This window comes from Leuciscus leuciscus (assembly GCF_965113295.1).
Source record: "Leuciscus leuciscus genome assembly, chromosome: 20".
Classification (NCBI taxonomy): domain Eukaryota; kingdom Metazoa; phylum Chordata; class Actinopteri; order Cypriniformes; family Leuciscidae; genus Leuciscus; species Leuciscus leuciscus.
In genome coordinates this window covers 16,431,708-16,449,854 of record NC_138744.1, presented here as the reverse complement: position 1 = coordinate 16,449,854, position 18,147 = coordinate 16,431,708, and the positions used below count along the sequence as shown (strand labels likewise).

At 39.3% G+C, this 18,147-nt stretch overlaps 2 protein-coding genes across 2 annotated transcripts in view; one reads left to right on the top strand and one right to left on the bottom strand.

The window, feature by feature from the left end:
• The window catches only part of LOC309483067 (nuclear pore membrane glycoprotein 210-like), a gene marked incomplete at its 5' end in the record, with an annotated part of 28,044 nt that extends 14,402 nt beyond the window's left edge, over positions 1 to 13,642 (top strand). The window contains 22 exons of the mRNA XM_082148708.1: positions 408 to 478; positions 585 to 686; positions 778 to 879; positions 968 to 1,093; positions 1,215 to 1,342; positions 1,887 to 2,082; positions 2,166 to 2,339; positions 7,505 to 7,579; positions 7,671 to 7,802; positions 7,876 to 8,031; positions 8,716 to 8,801; positions 9,083 to 9,257; positions 9,336 to 9,511; positions 9,589 to 9,809; positions 10,515 to 10,651; positions 10,817 to 10,940; positions 11,362 to 11,514; positions 11,820 to 12,103; positions 12,226 to 12,415; positions 12,928 to 13,014; positions 13,142 to 13,204; positions 13,416 to 13,642. Of these exons, the coding sequence (XP_082004834.1) occupies positions 408 to 478; positions 585 to 686; positions 778 to 879; positions 968 to 1,093; positions 1,215 to 1,342; positions 1,887 to 2,082; positions 2,166 to 2,339; positions 7,505 to 7,579; positions 7,671 to 7,802; positions 7,876 to 8,031; positions 8,716 to 8,801; positions 9,083 to 9,257; positions 9,336 to 9,511; positions 9,589 to 9,809; positions 10,515 to 10,651; positions 10,817 to 10,940; positions 11,362 to 11,514; positions 11,820 to 12,103; positions 12,226 to 12,415; positions 12,928 to 13,014; positions 13,142 to 13,204; positions 13,416 to 13,510 (3,053 nt within the window). The 3' untranslated portion in view covers positions 13,511 to 13,642. The remainder of the gene's footprint in view (positions 1 to 407; positions 479 to 584; positions 687 to 777; positions 880 to 967; positions 1,094 to 1,214; positions 1,343 to 1,886; positions 2,083 to 2,165; positions 2,340 to 7,504; positions 7,580 to 7,670; positions 7,803 to 7,875; positions 8,032 to 8,715; positions 8,802 to 9,082; positions 9,258 to 9,335; positions 9,512 to 9,588; positions 9,810 to 10,514; positions 10,652 to 10,816; positions 10,941 to 11,361; positions 11,515 to 11,819; positions 12,104 to 12,225; positions 12,416 to 12,927; positions 13,015 to 13,141; positions 13,205 to 13,415) is intronic.
• Positions 13,643 to 14,488: 846 nt separating this feature from the next.
• Positions 14,489 to 17,401, bottom strand: rps27.2 (ribosomal protein S27 isoform 2). The gene is made up of 4 exons (XM_082149686.1): positions 17,310 to 17,401; positions 16,342 to 16,450; positions 15,814 to 15,924; positions 14,489 to 14,766 (listed from the first exon to the last, which is right to left on the bottom strand). The coding sequence occupies exons 1-4, from the start codon at positions 17,313 to 17,315 to the stop codon at positions 14,738 to 14,740; spliced, it is 255 nt and encodes an 84-aa protein (XP_082005812.1). The 5' UTR covers positions 17,316 to 17,401; the 3' UTR covers positions 14,489 to 14,737.
• Positions 17,402 to 18,147: the final 746 nt, after the last annotated feature.

Below are 18,147 nucleotides of genomic sequence, written 5' to 3'. Positions count from 1 at the left end.
ACATGTATATATGAGATTACTTAATCGTTATAATCAAGCAGTGAAGCAGTGTTGGTAAAATATTATCAGTTTATTATTATGTTATATTATTATATTATGTTATTTCTAAATTAATCATTATATTTAATATATATTCATATATTTAAAAATGTATGTTGTAACTTGTTTGAAATCAATGAATACGATTTATTTTTTCTTGGTTATACCACATACAATTTTTAGAGTAATTAAAGTGAGATTTTTTCTTGAAAATGGTATAAAAGTTTGATACTATATGAAACCAACACACGAGTACATCTATAAGACACAGGATTTAGACTAGATTTTTTAAAATGATTTTTCTTTCCTTATTGTGTACAATCTTATTTGTCTTTGAGCTTAATCTAATCAACTCGTCTGTTCTACAGCCCGCCAGGTTCTTCAGTCCCACAGACAGACAGGAACCGTGACTGTCAATGTCACTCTTACATGTCCAGAGGTGTGTGTGTGTGTGTGTTTGTGTTTTAGTTTTGATCTGTTCTGTAATGTGTCCATATTTATATTTGTATGCCTGAGTAACACTTGAACTATGTGCGCTGTATAAGATGTTGACAGCTCCAGCATCTCAGTGTGTGAATCTGCGTTTGGTAGATGACGTACAGTGGGCCAGACACTCTGTCACTTTATTCAACCATCAAAAAGTCACAGTGAGCAAATTCATCCCTCTCCATCATATCTCATCTGGCCTGTTTTTGTTGTATTTTAATGACTCCTCAATCAATCCATTCATCTCTGTAGGAAAATCTGACTTTGATCTATGGTTCAGGTCACTTTCATATCTATCTACAAGACAACCAATTGGCAAGGATTAACCACATGATGGACACCAATATAATACAGGTTGGAGAATAGCCTGTGCAAGTACAAATATTTCTTGTAAATATTTTGCAATATAAATAACTAGTTCACTTATAATCTTTCTATCCAGGTGTCACCACTTCAGTCTGGTTCTTCGACTATTTTGGCTCGTGACCTCTGTCTGACCTCTGATTCTGCTGTGGCCTCCATTTTTGTCTCTGACATCACAGATTTCCAAATTGACTTCATTAATATTGTATGACGGAGACAGACGTTCCTCATCTCTTGCATTACTTTTAGGCATTTTACTACACTGTATTACATTTTTATCATCTCATGTTCACTGAATCTTTGTCTCCTTTGTTGATGGTTTTTAGATTGAGGTCAGACATTCTGCTGTAGTACGAGTGCGTGTTCTGGATTCAAAGAATCAACCGTTTCTTCATCATTTCCTGTTGCTCATGAACCTCATGCTTATCCCTTCTTCATCAATCATTTCTGTGGAGTGAGTCCAGACCATGTGTTTTGTATCAGTCCTATTTCACTATTTACACACATTTGCATGAGATAAATGTTTGCTGCCCATAATGGAAGGGTTCAATCTCTAAATTCTGTCCTATGACTTCTTAATAAAGAGTATGTAATATCTAATACAGCATATAAAGGAATAGATATGCTGGAGTTGAGGTGTTGGTGAGGTGCTGTAAAATTTGTAAGGAGTGATGCAAGTGGCTTAGAATTGAATAAGGATGCATAACTGAATCTAAACTGAAGTAGTAAACAGAATATAGGATTCTAATTCAGTTTGAAGTTATGGAAATACAATTAAAATGATATGAAATTTAAAGAAATAACTGCTATAGGAGTCATTTTTATTGTAAAGTTTCAGTGTGAATTACAAATAAATTGTATACACATATGGGGTATTTCCATTTTATTTTCAAATTATTTGAATATATTCATTTTTTATTTCTGTCATTAGTTCTTTCACATAGAAATTATAGTTAAAACAGATGGCTTTTGAATTGTATTTTACTGTATGCTTACAGGGAGGCGGGGCCCGTGGACGAGTACAGCGTGGGGTTCCATGTGACAGGCCTGGCAGTGGGCGTGATCACTCTCCACCTCTCAGCAGTGGACGGTCATGGGCGTGTTATAAGCTCCTCCCACAATAATATGGAAATTTACCCTCCATTCAGTCTGCAGCCCAGTAAACTCACTCTGGCAGTTGGAAGTGTGCGACAGGTGGGTGTGACAGGATGCACCAAACCATATGTTAGTTTCCTCAAAAATGCATTTTTGAGTATAAAGATGTATTTGATGTTCAGGTTAAATTGGAGGGAGGGCCTCATCCTCAGTCCAGCGTCAGGTTCTCCGTGAGTGACAGCTCTATTGCCGTGGTAACAGAGACTGGACTGGTCAGAGGTATGGCAGTGGGTGTGGTCAAACTCAGAGGAGCTGTCCAGACACAAGATACAGAAGCACCGCTTACCTTTGTACAGGTAGCACACACATGGATTTCTAATAGATTTCCTGCGATGTGAGGCCATACATAAAAAGTATTATTTACACAGACGACCACATACCTGTGGCAGTAGTTGTAGGGTCCGTTCACACAGAAAATTTTTTTGCATTCCACTGTGAACAAGTTCAACACGCCTTTATGCTCTTTCATTTCTCTGTCCCATGTCTTGCATTTTTGCATTCCACTGTGCTGCTTTTCCATAGGTTTTCTATGTAAACATGTGCTAGACAGACGTGTTTGACTGTTGCATCTCAAGACTTTTTTTTTTCATTCTACTACTGTGTTTTGTTTTTAAAGGGATAGTTCACCTAAAAATGAAAAATCTGTCAGTAATTACTCACCCTCATGTCATTCCAAACCCATAACACTTTTGTTCATCTTCGGAACACAAATGAAGATCTTATTGATGAAATCTGAGAGCTTTCTGTCTTCTCCATTGACAGCTACACAACTACCACTTTGACGCTTCAAAAAGTTCATTAATAGATCGTAAAACTAATCCATATGAATTAAGCGTTTTAGTTAAAATTTTCTGAAGAGACACGGTCGCTTAATATAATGAACTTAATGAATTTAGGCTTTTATTCACATTTAAACATTCATCATTCATGTCGCAAGCATGTTCGCTTGTAATTAATGACAGAATGTTCATTTTGGAGGGAACTATCTCTTTAAACACACCAAAAAATGTTCCATTTGAAATGTCCCTTAATCACATATTTATAAAGATGACTCAGGAGCAAACATATATGCATGATTTAATTTTCCATTTCCATGGCACCCAGGATTAATAATTAATAGGCCTAACTACTTACCTACTGCAGCTAATCCAACCTTCATCCCATTCCGCCTTAATTAAATGCTGTAACCACTACTGTCACTAACATCTGTTCTCATACACACACACATCATGCGCTTACATGGTCTTATTTATTATTTTAATTGTATTAAAATTTTACTATAATAAATGTACACATTTCTAAGGGTGTGTTCACATTTGTAGTTTGGTTCTCTCTTGGTTCTTTTTGTCTTGGCCAAAAAAGAAAATTATACATTTAGTACTGGTTTGCTTAGTGTTTACACTGATTTTTAACAAAAAACAAAACAAAAAAAAATACACACACACTAAAAAACGCTTTTATGACATATACTTTGCGTCAGAACTTACCGAATATACAAAACAATGCTTCATTTAGATGTCTTTGGTCAGTGTGGCATTCATATTTCAGTCAAAATGCACAAGAGAAAAGGTGGGTCTCTAGCACCAGAGTTCATGTTAATCAAACCAAACCTACTAAGTGTGAATACACCCTTAATAGTCAGCTGCAAATATGGCTTGACCCCAAAAAAATTCTAACAAAAGGTTTCTCAGTGGTTTACAGTAGTATCATATGTACTTAAAAACATACTAAAAGTTTACCAAAGTTTGACTCCAAGAAAGGCCTCATTTTCAAAATGGCGGCCGTCGGGTCCTTAAAATGACCATTACTCCTTTGTATTCCTCCTAGACCAGGAATACTGGTGCCTGCTACATGTTTGGGCCATGTAATATTCTAATTAGCATATTTGCAAGATGGATAAGTGATTACAAGTACAATTATATATTAAAGCAATTGGTTACAAGCATATTTATGTGAAAAATAAGTACAATTTCCCTTAAGTAATTGCATATTTCTACTTACTCGTATCATTTTGCCTAGTGTTGGTGGATTCTGTGGTTCATAACCATTCGTTTGATTCCAATAAAGAATAAATTCATTAGAACATGACGTGGTACTGTAAAATTAGTCAAAACAGGGCTGCCACGTGAAGGCATGTGCTGATTATATGAACCCGTATAGAATTATGCCAATTCATTGGCTGATGGCGTGGGCTCCTCCTCGGCAGGGCTACTTCACTCACTCTTATACAGTAAACGTGCCATCAGCTCCTCAGATTTTCCACCAATGAAGAAGAAGCTCCTTCGGCAGCAAGAGGAGCTTGGCAGTTAACGCAGCGTCTCGTTCCCTATTCAGACAACATGGGTTACGCAAGTAACCTGAGACGTTCTCTTTCATAGGTTCACTCGACGCTGCGTAGAGATGAAGCAATGGGAACGATATACCACACAAGCCAAGCTAACCGCTGCCGAATCTGGCCCAACAAGGAACTTTCCTATAATTTTTTTGTTTTTTAACCAGACCAGACTCAACTACGACCTAGATGACCAGTTCATACAGAAAGAACCCGGGAACCAGGGCCCGCATCTAAATCCAAGTTGTAAAACCTAAGTACAACTAAATAAAAGTGTGCGGAGAGGACCGACCTGCCACAAATATCCTCTAAAGTAACTCCCTTGAAAAGAGCCTGGGAGGACGCGATACTCCTAGTAGAGCGAGCTTTAACGCCCAGAGGTAAAGGAAGCTTCTGCACCTCATAAGCCAGGGAAATTGCGTCTCTCACCCAGTGAGATATCCTGTGCTTAGAGGCGGCGAGCCCTCGGCGGCCAGCCCCAAAGCATACGAACAACTGAGACGACATGCGCCACAACGATAGCCTCAACATAATCTCTCAAGGTGGTAGCAGCAGCTCCAGCCACAAATTTATCCTGCAGGAATTCCAGCACTGAACCGACCGGGCAGCTGACGGGGTTCACTGCATGAGCCGAACACCAAGACTCAAAAACCTTCCACTTAGAGTAATACAGCCGTCTAGTAGAAGGCACACGAGCATTATCAATGTTCTCCTGAACATCAGCGGGAAGACCAGACGCCACTGTCGCTAGCGATTGCCTCTTATCAGCCACACCCACAGCCTCCATATCTCGGGTCAAGGATGCCAAATCCTGCCCTGGAGCTGAGACAGCAGATCTCTCCTGATAGGAATCTGCCAAGGGGACCCCTCCACCAGGGAGCTCAGTTCCGAGAACCATGTCTGGGATGGCCAGAATGGGGCTACCAGAAGGAGGCGGATTCCACACTCCTTCACTCTGCAAAGGACTGCAGGGATTAGCTTGACCAGAGGGAATACATACAGTCTCAACTCCGGCCACAGATGAGCGAGGGCATCTATCCCCAGAGGTGTCGGATGAGACACGGAAAACCACAGGGGGCACTGTGTTGAGCTCTGCGATGCAAAGAGGTCCACCTCTGCCTCGCTGAACATGCTCCAAATTTGAGCCACTGTTTGGCAGTGCAACATCCATTCCCCCGACTTGAGCTTCTGTCTCGACAGAAAGTCCGCTGCGACGTTCAGGTCCCCTGGAACGTGAACTGCTCCCAGCGAAAGACCTGTCTTGAGCCCAAAGGAGGAGGCGCACGGTACGCATGCCTGTCGAGGGTGCGAAACCGTGAGCCTCCCTGGCAAAAAATGGGCCACCACTGCCATGTTGTCCGTCCTGACAATGACATTACAGCCCATCAGGGCCGGGAGAAAATGATCCAGGGCCAGAAAGACGGCTTGCAACTCGAAGCAATTTATGTGCCACGAGAGAAGCTTGCCCGTCCAAACAACGCACGCTAGTCTGCCCTCAAAGATCGCACCCCAACCAGTCAAAGAGGCGTCTGTCGTGACAACCTGGCGACGGCAAACTACACCCATCTTGACCCCCTGAAGTAAAAAGGGGGAGTCTTTCCACCTCGAAAGAGCGCAAAGGCAACTGCGCGACAATCTCAGCAGGCGGAAGGCAGACCAAGAATGGTGGATGCCCCTGAGTTTCATCCACCACAGGAATGGTCTCATATGAAGGAGACCCAAGGGCAGCACAGGAGAGGCTGCTGCCATGAGCCCAAGAATCCTACGACATATGCCCACCGCTACATATGCCCACCGAGCATGAAACGAGCCAAGCACGCACGGAGACTGGAAACTCAAGCAGGGGCCAGACGGGCCTACATTGAGAGAGAATCGAGAAAGACACCCAGGAAAGTGGTCTGCTGAGGAGTTAAGACACTCTTCTGAGTATTTAACCTGAGACCAAGAGACCGGAGGTGGTGGAGAAGGATGTCCCTGTGACGACACACCAACTCTCTGGAATGAGCCAGTCGTCTAGATAATTTAGCACACTGATGCCCTGGAGCCTCAAGGGGGCCAGAGCTGCATCCATGCACTTGGAGAACGTCCGCGGAGCCAGAGCTAGACCAAATGGAAGGACCTGATACTGGTACATCTTTCCCCCAAAGGTGAACCGGAAGAACTTCCTGTGCCGTGGAATGACCTGGATGTGGTATTAGGCGTCCTTCAGGTCCACGGTGACGAACCAGTCCCCTGTTCGAATCTGCACCAGAATAGTTTTCAACGTCAGCATCTTGAACTTCCCTTTGTAAAGGGAAAAATTCAGACGACGCAGGTCCAAATTGGGGCGCAGACTCCATCCTTCTTTGGGAGGAGGAAGTAGCGGCTGAAGAAACCGCGGTTCAAGTCTGAAGGTTTACCTGAATTTTATCTGAGGTTTAGTATAAACCTGAGGTTTAACCTGAGGTTTAGCATACTGCCACCTTTATAGTTATATGCATTACATATGTATTATCTTATTCAAATTGAAATTATTGACCGTTTTAGAGGGTTCACACACGTCTCTGTTTGGGCTAATTCAGAGTTGTATATGATCAAAGTTATACAACTCCCAATTTAAGTTACTTTTGGGTGCAAAAACTTTTACATTGAATGTCAAGTCTGTGTTTTAGCAAAAAAAGGCCATGTGTCCAAAAACACGTACTGAGTAGGAGTTACATGACATTGGCTAAAACGTTTACATCTCTGGTTCACCCCAAACAAAGATAAAACCTTACAGTAATCTCACGAAATTATGTATTCCATAAGTATGTAATCATGTCAGTGCAATTTAGACAAGTCCAATAGATTCATAGACCCAGAAAACATGGAGTTAGGCAACAAAATTACTTGGCTAGGTCAAATAATGAAGGATTTAGGACTTTTTAAGGGCTTCCTGCCTATCTTGGACGCCATCTTGAAAATTACACCTTTCTAGTGGTCAAACTTTGGTAAACTTTTAGTATGTTATTAAGGACACCTAATACTACAAAAAACAGCTGAGAAAGCTTTTGTTAGAATTTTTTTTCCCATATATGCAGCCGCCTATAAAGGTATAATGCTTTCACATAAACCTAATAATTGCGATTTAACTGTATGTGACGTGATCAGGATGAAGTGGAGGTGTTTAACCTGACAGCAGTGAGGATACAGGCTCCTTTAGTTACTCTATCTGTAGGAACAGAGGTTTGTCCTTCTCATGCTCATTATTATTGTGTGCAGCCATGTTTTTTTGCTGCATGTATAAGGAGGGGTTTGGATGAATCTTTCCTTTTAGATGCCGGTTTACGTGATGGGGAGGGACAGCGGTCAGAACCCTCTCTCTCTGGGTAGTGTCGAGTCTGGCCTCAGGTTCCACTGGAGTCTGAGCAAACCGTGTGTGCTGGAGATCAAACCCAGGCATGCACAGGTGAGATGCACACACACAGCTTAAACTGACTTGTATGAACACTAACGTTTGTTCATTTTGCTGTCTGTTTTAGGTGGGCGTTAGTGTGTCTCCCTCTCACAGTTACTCTGTGCTAGTGAGAGCCGAAGCTCCAGGCAGGACCAGCCTCAAAGTGTGTGTGCAGCTCGAAGAAATGCACACCAGCAACACTTCATTATCTGATCATCTCACTGACGAGATACATATTCTGGTAAATACATCTTCCACAAAGAACCACCAATGACAAGCTATTTATAGGAGTCACATCATGAGGAAGCAGATTTTCCTTGATCTTCTGAGATAAAAGTGTTCTGTACTGTAATATAAAATCATACTGTAGAGGCTTGTTTTTATAATTAGGTTTAATAAAATAAAATAATAACAATGTACTGTAACCCACACAATCTCAGAATACATAATTCATCACAGATTATTTTAGTCAAACAGATTTAACAAGGCTAATCAGCAAAACAGATTTCTGGATGTTTAAAATACTCAAGAATGAGTTAATGGATGAATAATATTTAAAGTCGCCATAAAGTCAAAATAAACAATGGAATGTTGCAGCATTTATTATTAATGATTTATTCGTGCACATCATTTTTTTTTTATTCATGCGGCCTCATAATCTTAAATCAAAATAACTTCCTCTCCCTCTTGCAACAACATCTCTTCTCTGATAACATGTTTACTAGCGAGGGTGGGACATCCTGTCACTCACATGACATCAATAGAAACAACAACCATCCAGTCAAGTCCCACCCAACATTTTTTATTCGAGAAGCTGTTTCACTCAGATAAACGTCACTATAGGGAAGAAACAACTTGTTTTCTCTAAATTTATTTATTTTTCTCTAAGTGTATCTCTTCTCTTTTGTTCTCCCTCTTTTCTCAGGTGTTTGAAGAGATGCAATTAACAACAGGAACCCTAGGTTCCATCCTCATGTCTCCCCTTTCTCAGTACACCCTGCAGAGCAATAAGTGAGTTTGTATGCCTGTTTCATGTCAGAAATTTGTTTTTATTTTTTTATTTTTTGCCCAGCTTGAAAAAAATATTTTAGCACCCACTCCATCAAATCTGTTCCATATCATTGCCTGATCAAAATTACATTTACATATTTCCCCCCCTAAATTTTACTGAAGAATTGTCTGAAGATCCTGGTTGGTTTCATATAATCTCAGAAACAACCACAACTATTTTGCTGTTTAGTCCAACGCTTGACTAGGTAACATCACACAGGTTTTAAAACGTGTGTTTTCAGAGACTCAGTCTGTCCAGTCCGTTACACCTTTAGCCGGTGTGTCTCAGGGGCAGGGCTTGTCACTGTTGATGATCAAGGGTTGTTGAGAACAGGACCTGATACAGGGGTGGCTCTTTTGGAGGTTTTTGCCATGGACATTTGTGGTATCAACCAAACACTGTTGATCAGTGTGAAGGTGAGTGTTCATCATGATAATTATTACCATAAGTAACCCTCATTTTAGATCCTCATGTCAACCTTTTTCCTTCCTTAGGTGTCAACAGTGTGGTTTGTACGTGTTTTGACTGTGTCATCCGTGAACAGTGATGATGAGCGAGCCCTTCCTGCCTACCCTCTGGGATGGAGCATCCATATCAAAGCTCTATATTATGACAACATGGGACAACAATTCCACTCCCATAATATGCAAACACTGGTCACCACTAACAGGCAATTATACAGATATACATGTTTGTGTGTCTCCAAGTACTTTCAGTAGAGGTCTAATCTCTTTTTTTCTGTCTCAGAGATGACCTGGTGCAACTGATAGTTGACAAAGACAATCAGTCGTTTCTGGTTCAGACGGTGTCACCTGGTCTGACTGTTTTGAGGGTGCAGGGAGACCCTATAAACCCTTTTCTGAGCGATTACACCACTCTGTTTGTGGTGCCTGCCATCTCAGAGCCCCCAGGATTCCTGCGCTCTGGGGATATCATCTGTTTCAGCTGTCCCATTACAGACCAGCAGGGTAAATCAGTAGGTTACTAGCAAGCAGAGCACTGGTTTTAGTTTTCGTAAACAAACCCTTCATAAAGTCCAAAGTATACTCCATTTTTGATGTGAACACTTTATGTATGCTCACGGCTGAGCGTGTAGCCTTTCAAAGTATACTCCTGTGTGCAAAAACATGCGCTTAAAAGCACAGTATGTAAGTTTCACCACTAGAGGTCACTTTTTCAAAACAATAACAAAAGCGTAGCTTGATGATGCCGTGAATGAGCGTGGAATCATGGGAGTTCAACTCCACAGCTGATGGAAAGCTCGGGACTCAGGCAGAAACCATGTTCATGGATGAACTAATGTAATACATTTTAATAACGTTATTGTGATATAAAGCAGGGCGTGGCCGAAAGCCTGGGACATTTCACATTGCTGTTTTAATTATGTTTATATGCCGCAGTCGGCCGTTGCTGCTCGTTTCGTTTTGTTGTTTAGGTTTATTTTATGATTAAAGTTACGTTTAAAGTCCACATCCATGTCAAAGTACACAAGACAAACTAACAATTAAGGTGCAAATTTAAGCTGAACGTACAGAATATGCATGGTTAGAAAAGTCTGGCTGTGTGTATGTCATGCATGCTGTACGCATACCCTTGTGTACGCATAAAAACCGAAGTATACTTTGAGCATTAGAGTATAGATCGTTTTTGCATTTGGTTTTTCCTCTTTAAAGGTCGGCGAGGGAGATGGGATGTGTCATCAAGTCAGATCCTTCAAATTAACTCTGAGACTGGAGTGGCATTTGCAAAGAATTCTGGGACGGTAGTGGTTTACTACAGGCTAGAGGATGGGCAGCAAACCTTCAGAGAGGTAATCAGTGCCTCTGTGGTATTACATAAGTGTCCTCATATTTTGTGACATAATAGCTCTATTCCCCCTTACCTTATATACAGCGAAGCTGTATATAAATTGTAGTTGACAATGGTGAATCATTGTGAATGTTTTGATTTCAAAGACTCTGGTGGTGTCATGCAGGTAACAGTGGAGTCTGCGTCCATTCCTGTGATCATTCTTCCTGCTGATAGGCTCCTCACTAACTGGCCCGAAGCTTCAGAATACACAGTCAGAGTGGATCTCAACACCTCTGCTGCCAACATAGGTGACTCCTTTCACCTCCACGTGAGATTCAGGAAGGCCAGTGTACACAAAACGTCTGACATGCCATTAATCCGATTGCGTAAAGATTATTAAAGAATAATGAGGGATATTTAGATTTAGAGATTAAAGAAATAAAGGGATTATAATCCAAATATTTATTTCCAGCTGGAGGATCCACAGATCCCCTTTAATCCTTTGACTACAAATGATTCTCAGTGGTGATTATCTCTAACTGTTTAATAAGTACAATTAAAACAAGTGGTGGGTGGGAAGTTTTACTTGCGCATCTTCATTATCTCAACTCTATCTGATCTTCCTAGATCTTGGATCCGGGCAGGATTTTCACTTTCAGAGACTTGGATGAATGTCTGTGCAGATGGAATATGAGGTTGTGAGTCTTTCTCTTTGTTTCTGCATGGTAGCTCAATGCAATCTAGACCAGTGGGAGGTCATAGAGGAGAAACTACATCCTGAGGCAGAGCTACTGTGCTCTTTACACTTTGGTGCCCCCTACCTAGAGATAAGAATACTGCAGGATATCTTTCACGCAACACCCTTCTACAATACAGACACAGGTGGAACAAGTTTTACAAAACCTAAAATACTTTTAAGATGCAGACTTTTTTTTAAAGCCTCCTGTTATGCTTAGCGTCTGAGAGATTCCAACTGTGTTTTAATAATTCAAAAAACAATTGAAGTATCAATTTGATAAATCCTTGCTAATCCTAATCCTATGAGCACACATGAACACATTTTCAAACTTGGTAACATGTTTAAACCATCCTTCAATAAAAAATATGTATTTATTTTTTTAAATGTTATTATTTTAACCATGAAGCTAGCCTTTATAGTTGACCTGTCTTGTCATGTCCTGTTTCAGCTCTGTACAGCTGCAGGATCTCTGTGCAGCCCCAGTCAGACTCCATCCTCCATCTTCTGTCCACTCTGCCTGTCTCCATCTATCTGTCTGCCTGTCTGCAGACTCAATCAGCCCCAGCTGCCCTGCCGTCGCTTCCTGCCTCTCCCCCTTCTTTTCAATCTTCCATTTGGCTCCAGTATGTGCCAGCGTTCCATTGTCCTGTCACCAAGATCAAACTTTCCTCCCAGCAGCCTGTGGCTGAAATCACAGTGTTTGGCACCACAGACATGCTCAGTGCACTGAGGGTGAGAATGAGAGGGATCATGGGAGAAATCCTTATACTGCTTGACTGAATTAATTGTTTTTAAAATGCATTTGAAATTAAATGACTTTTCAGTTTCTTATTTCTTCACTCTTATCTAATTAGGTTCAGTCAGACACAACAGACATTGTGCTGTCTGATCCGGTCCGGTCAGATGAAGACCCCACCCTCCTCCTCATTAGAGTCTATTCAGCATCACATTTCCTGTCTACTGCAATCATTACCCTGAATACAGACCTTTCTCCACAAACACACTTCGTGATGGTGACTAGAGTGATGGACAGCCAGGAGTCAGGTTAGAGCGCAACAAACACACTTCTTGCAATATTCTACGCTACCATTCAACAGTTTGGGGGTTAGTAAGATTTTTTTTTTTTTTTTTAAGAAATTAAAACTTTCATTCAGCAAGGATGTATTAAACTGAAAAGTGACCGTAAATACATTTGTGATGTTACAAAGGATTCCTGAAAATAGTGCAAATAGTGATGCCCCTGTAAGCAGCACAACTATTTTGAACATTGATAATAATAATACGAGATGTTTCTTGAGCATTTTCATTGAGCAAATTCAGCTTTGCCATCGCAATAATAAATCATTGTAAAATATATTACAATAGAAAACTGTTATTTTCATTTGCAATAATATTTCAAAATATTACTGTATTTTTAAATAAATAAATGCAGCCTTGGTGAGCAAGAAACTTTTAAAAGCATTAAAAAGATCTTTCCAACCACAAACTTTTGAACTGTAGTGTAACAGACATCTTTGTTTCTGTAACGACTACAGTGCTTTTATTTGTATGTTCAGGTCACCTTGGAGCAAATTTGGGGCTTTTGTTCATTTTGATATTTGCTCTTTTTGCTGTACTGGCCACCACCGCTGCACTTTTCATAGGTAGGGTCACACATAAGAGTTTTAACTTTCAGCAACACTGAATATGTTTGCTGTCCAGTGATTCAGTGCTGTCCGACTTCAGGCCCTGCACATCTTATATTCTCTTAAATGTGTTCAATTTCCACAGCGTACAATACCATGCTGTCTCTCACACAGACTGTACCTGCAGTCCTCAGACCCTCTAATAAAGGTGTGTTTGACCTCAAGGAGGTGCATGACACCCCCTCACATTTTATTTGATAGAGCCGCTTTACATTAAAGGTGCACTCAGTACTTTTATGTTAAAGTTAGCATGAAATCGAACCTATTTTCTAAATGCACCAACATTTGCTTATTATGATTTAAAAGTGCGAGACTGATATGCTTATTTTTTTAATCAATGTTTTCTAACTTTCTTTCAGAAGAGGACAACAAATATTTCTATCTGAGGATCCCACCATCACTGCGAACACAAAAAGTCCTGCTGAGAAAACAGTGGCTCTGGAATACTAACTAACTTACTGCACCTCCGTTATGTTATTCTCTCTGTCATAAATGAAAGAACCATGTACTTGAAAGTTTTGTTACAATGGGTTAAGATGCTAGTCATGGTTCAATCTACAGTTCAGCAGTAAAAACGTGCAAACCACTTAAGGTTCCTGAAGAGTATCATTTCTCATTTTCAGACTATTTTTACTTTAAAGTTTGGGGTCAATAAGATTTTTTTAAAGAAATGTATATTCAGCATGAATTCATTACATTTATCAAAAGTGACTAAAGAAATGTATAATGTTACAAAATACTTTTATTCCAAATAAACGCCGTTCTTTTCAACTTACATTATTCAAAGAATCAAGAAGAAAAAAAAGTATTATAAAAATATCAAGCAGCACAACTGTTTTCAAAGAAATGCAGCAAATCAACATGATTTTTGAAGGATCATGCGACACTTTGGACTGGAGTAATGATGCTGAAAAATCAGCTTTATCATCACAGGAATACATAACATTTTAAATAAACACATTTTATAGTAAGAGAAAATATTAAAAACATCTTATTGACCCCACACTTTAGATGAATAGTTTATAATGCTATAGTTACATGTGTACAATCTGAATGTCACCCATCTAAACAACAGACAATATTTTCAGAAAAAAATATTTGTATTACCTTGTGATGAGATCAAGTGAACAGGCAAGCATGACACGAAACCTCATCAAGCTGAATTTCTTACATTTCCCCCTAGTTTCACAGACAAAGCTTAAGCCTATTGAAAGCAATTTGCACCGACATAAAAAAAAAAATTGTGCTCTTGTTTTGTCTCAAGATGTTCATCAGTAATATTTTTTTTTAAGGAACATTTATAAAAGCTACTTAAATGTCCTAATTAAACTAAGGCTTAATCCAAGCCCTGTCTGTGAAACCAGGCCATTGTATTTATGTAGCGGTGAAAATGCAGATTGGCTGGCAAATGATCTACCACAACACACATACATAAATGAAAAATGAATCTTTATTTAAAGAGAGGGAGAGAGACAGGTTTGGTGGTTATACACCTCACACGCTCTGTGTTCAGACAGCACTTTGACAGTTTTCCAGCATTCTTCTCGGTTTAGCTTTCATCTCATTATAGATAAGAAACACTGCCTCGTTGTGGGCGGAGTCACTGAAATCCCTGTGGAGTGGCCAATCCTGTCTCTCCTCCCGTGGTCTCCCTCATCCTTGCATACTGGTTAATGAGAGACTAGTGCTGCTTTCTCCTGAACGAGCATCCTGTTAACAGAGAAACAATTCAGTCAAAAACTAATTCTATATTTCGTCACACTTCACAGTAGCAGAAAATGCATTTCTATGAAAAAAAAAAAGCACTTTGAAAAAGCAGAGCAAGGAAAAGGTGTCCAAGACGCTTAAACGTTTTAAACAAGGTCATAAGCATATCATTGTATGTTAGTTGCTAGCGAGTGCTTTAATGCGCTTGAGGTGTTTTCACCAATGCATTGCTTACATTTCACAGTTATTTTCTTATCTATAAATGTTAGAAATTCAAGCAAGTCGTTTCATTTTGAAAAACGGATCATCCTGACAGGGCTTTTGAACTTCAAAGACTTCAACAGAGCAAGAGTGCGACAAACAGAAATACATTCATATTTATATATATATATATATAGCCTTCAATTTACACAGTTTGGCCAAGAACATTGCTTAAGATGTACATTTGTTTCTCTTTAAAAATTCTCAAAATAATTGTTAGCTGCTGCAAAATTCTCAAAAAAATTATAAAATCGCTTGGTTTTTATAAATTTGTGCTTTAAAGTAGTAATTAAACATTTTTAAATAATAGAACATATGTCTATTTTTTGGACAGGGAACCAAACAATTAGATAGTGTTGAATCATTGAGACAGAAATCTGCCACTGACTCATTGGCTTTCTTCTGAACTGTGCGCCAGCAGGGCAGCGAGTTTCACCAATCAAGCTTCAGCTCAAGAAGAGAACAATGATCAAGTGGGAAACACTAGGTTGGTCTGTGTCGGCGTGTTGCCATGGCGCTGCTACATTTACAAGCGCATGTGTGTGTATCTCTGATCTATGAGTGAATTTCTAGCCATACTTCTCCCACACGAAAACATGAATTCATTAGTCATCTTCTGAAGGCTGTATTTTAATGTGTTAGTGTGACATGTTCTGAATGCTCTGCTGCAGGAATGAAGAAAATCCCACTGTGAGATTCTGCTTATGAGATTATCATCAAGAATCCGTGCGACCACTAGATTGATAAACTAGGTTCTTTCATGCTTTGGTGTCTGTGCACTGGCGATACCTTCTGTGAGGCGTGCCTTTCCTCCGGTAGGCTGGCACAGCACTGTAGAGCATCCTACACATAAGACCACCGTCTGTGCGTGACTGAACACCGTAGTGATCTTATAACAGCCTGCAAAGAGAGAATGGCGAATAATTTCAAACATACTGTAATACACAATTTTTCTGTGTTATTTTATACACAAATAAATAGCTCATACAGAATTTTTATTTTGATTGTCACTCACGATGCTCCATGTCATTGTAGTTATTTCCCTCATTAAAGCTGTTAAGTACACGGTTTTGTACCTTTATTTTTGTCGAATACTACTTTGCTTCAAATCAAACTCTGTATTCTTGCGATTCACCTCATAGGTGGTTGGTTTGGTTCATGGCTTATTACTCATAAATAAAGACTTTTAAAAAATCCCTACGGGAAAAATACTCCCACAACAAAGCTGATGATAATTTTTGTCCTGTTCCCCATGAGAACCAATGTCTCATAGTGGACCTGCTTGTTTACACAGAGCACCAAGGCTGCAGATGTTACCTGGGCATTTGACATCCATAAAATAAGAGTTGGGACTCTGTACGAGACGCTTCTTCTTGTGTCTTCTCTTCTCCTCCTCTGGCGTTGGGTGCAACAAGTCCTTCGCGAGCTGAAAGTGATGAGAGATGTGTCAATCACTTTTGCCAACTGGCCTAGAGAATCTCAGTCATGATAGAATTATTCAAAACTCTTAGAAATAAAAGTTTCAAAAGCAGATTGTCACAGTGATGCTATATATATATATAAAAATAAACATTTTAGGTTCCCCAAAGAACCCTTCAGTGAACAGTTCTTAAAAGAAAAAAAATTTGTGTGAAGAACATTAATAATACTTTTTAAGAACCTTTTATGCAATGGCAAGTTATGGTTGTTAAATGTTCTTCATGGAACCACCAATGACAATAAAGAACCTTTATTTTCAAGAGTGCAGAACGCAGCCATGTTATGGCATTTTAACTCAGCTACAACGATAATACAATATGAGCACTCGTGTAAACGTTGTACAGGGGAAAAAAGCGTTGTTTACATAACTAACAATAGCATAAGCTTGATGATAGAGCTGATCAGCTGATTGTCAACACCGCCACTACAAAGGATGATCTGATTCATGACACACTTCCGCCTAACAAACTATATGAGGCACATCCACACGTATGAATTCTATTTAACGTATTTTTATTTACTAAATCTCAACTACATATAATAGTGACGGTTTTATTTGTATGAGAAGCGCGATGCTCTCCACGAGTTTCTAACGCATGCACGCGGCCATCTTGTCGTTCCTAAACACATAGCACGCGCTTCGCCCTTTTCTATTAAGTTTTAACCTCAAAATATGTGAAATTAATTTAACGTGGCCTGTAAGATCATGAAGACAAAAGCCTCCCCTGATCAATCGATGCGATGAAATCCACATACCAAGTGTGATTACGTTTTAAATGGACTTGATTGTAATAGCACGCACTTACAGGCATGTTGGCGACAGTGGAGCAGCAGCCGAAAAGGGGGGGCTAGCGGAAATACATGGCGTATATGAACGGGGCTCGTGAGCAGGGGCAGGAAATACTTCACATTTAATAAAAGCATTTCTTCTTAACCCATATTAACTAAGTATTGAGCTAAGACAGGCTGTGGGTTTTGTTGGATTGAAATTGTGACTTAGACTCTCACATATCATGCTTAATAATACATAAAGGCTAACTAACAACCTAACATATAAGGCGACATTCAAAAGCATAATTTGGTGTATTATAGCCTATTGTATAAAACATACTTATTATAATTAAATAATAATTATAATAATATGTTTAACATATATTTGTGATAATTTCAGTTACTTTTGCCAATGAATGCAATGGAATTTCAAATGATTAAAATCGTTTATCTGAATAAAGCATATTACAATTACTAAAAATAAAGCTAAATAGAAATATAATTAAATTAAATTAAAATGACAAAAGCACATAACAAAATTACTTAAACTAAAATATAAAAATTAAAACTTAATATGTTGTTAAATACTAGGCTATAATATAAATAATACTAAAATAACACCACTAACAATTCTGTGTTATTCTGCTATAACTACTTCATTTAGCTGCTTAGAGTACTTATAAGTAAATCTCTGTTGTGACAAAAACAGTTGATATGGGCACAGTTTTCACATTTATTACAACTGATCCCTACTTAGCCTATGCAAAACAACTTGTTTCAGTACAGTGTTTAGAAAAGTTACGTTAAGTAGCTTTTATAAATGTGCCTTAAAAAATAATCTTGAGACAAAACAATGGCACTGACATATTTTCA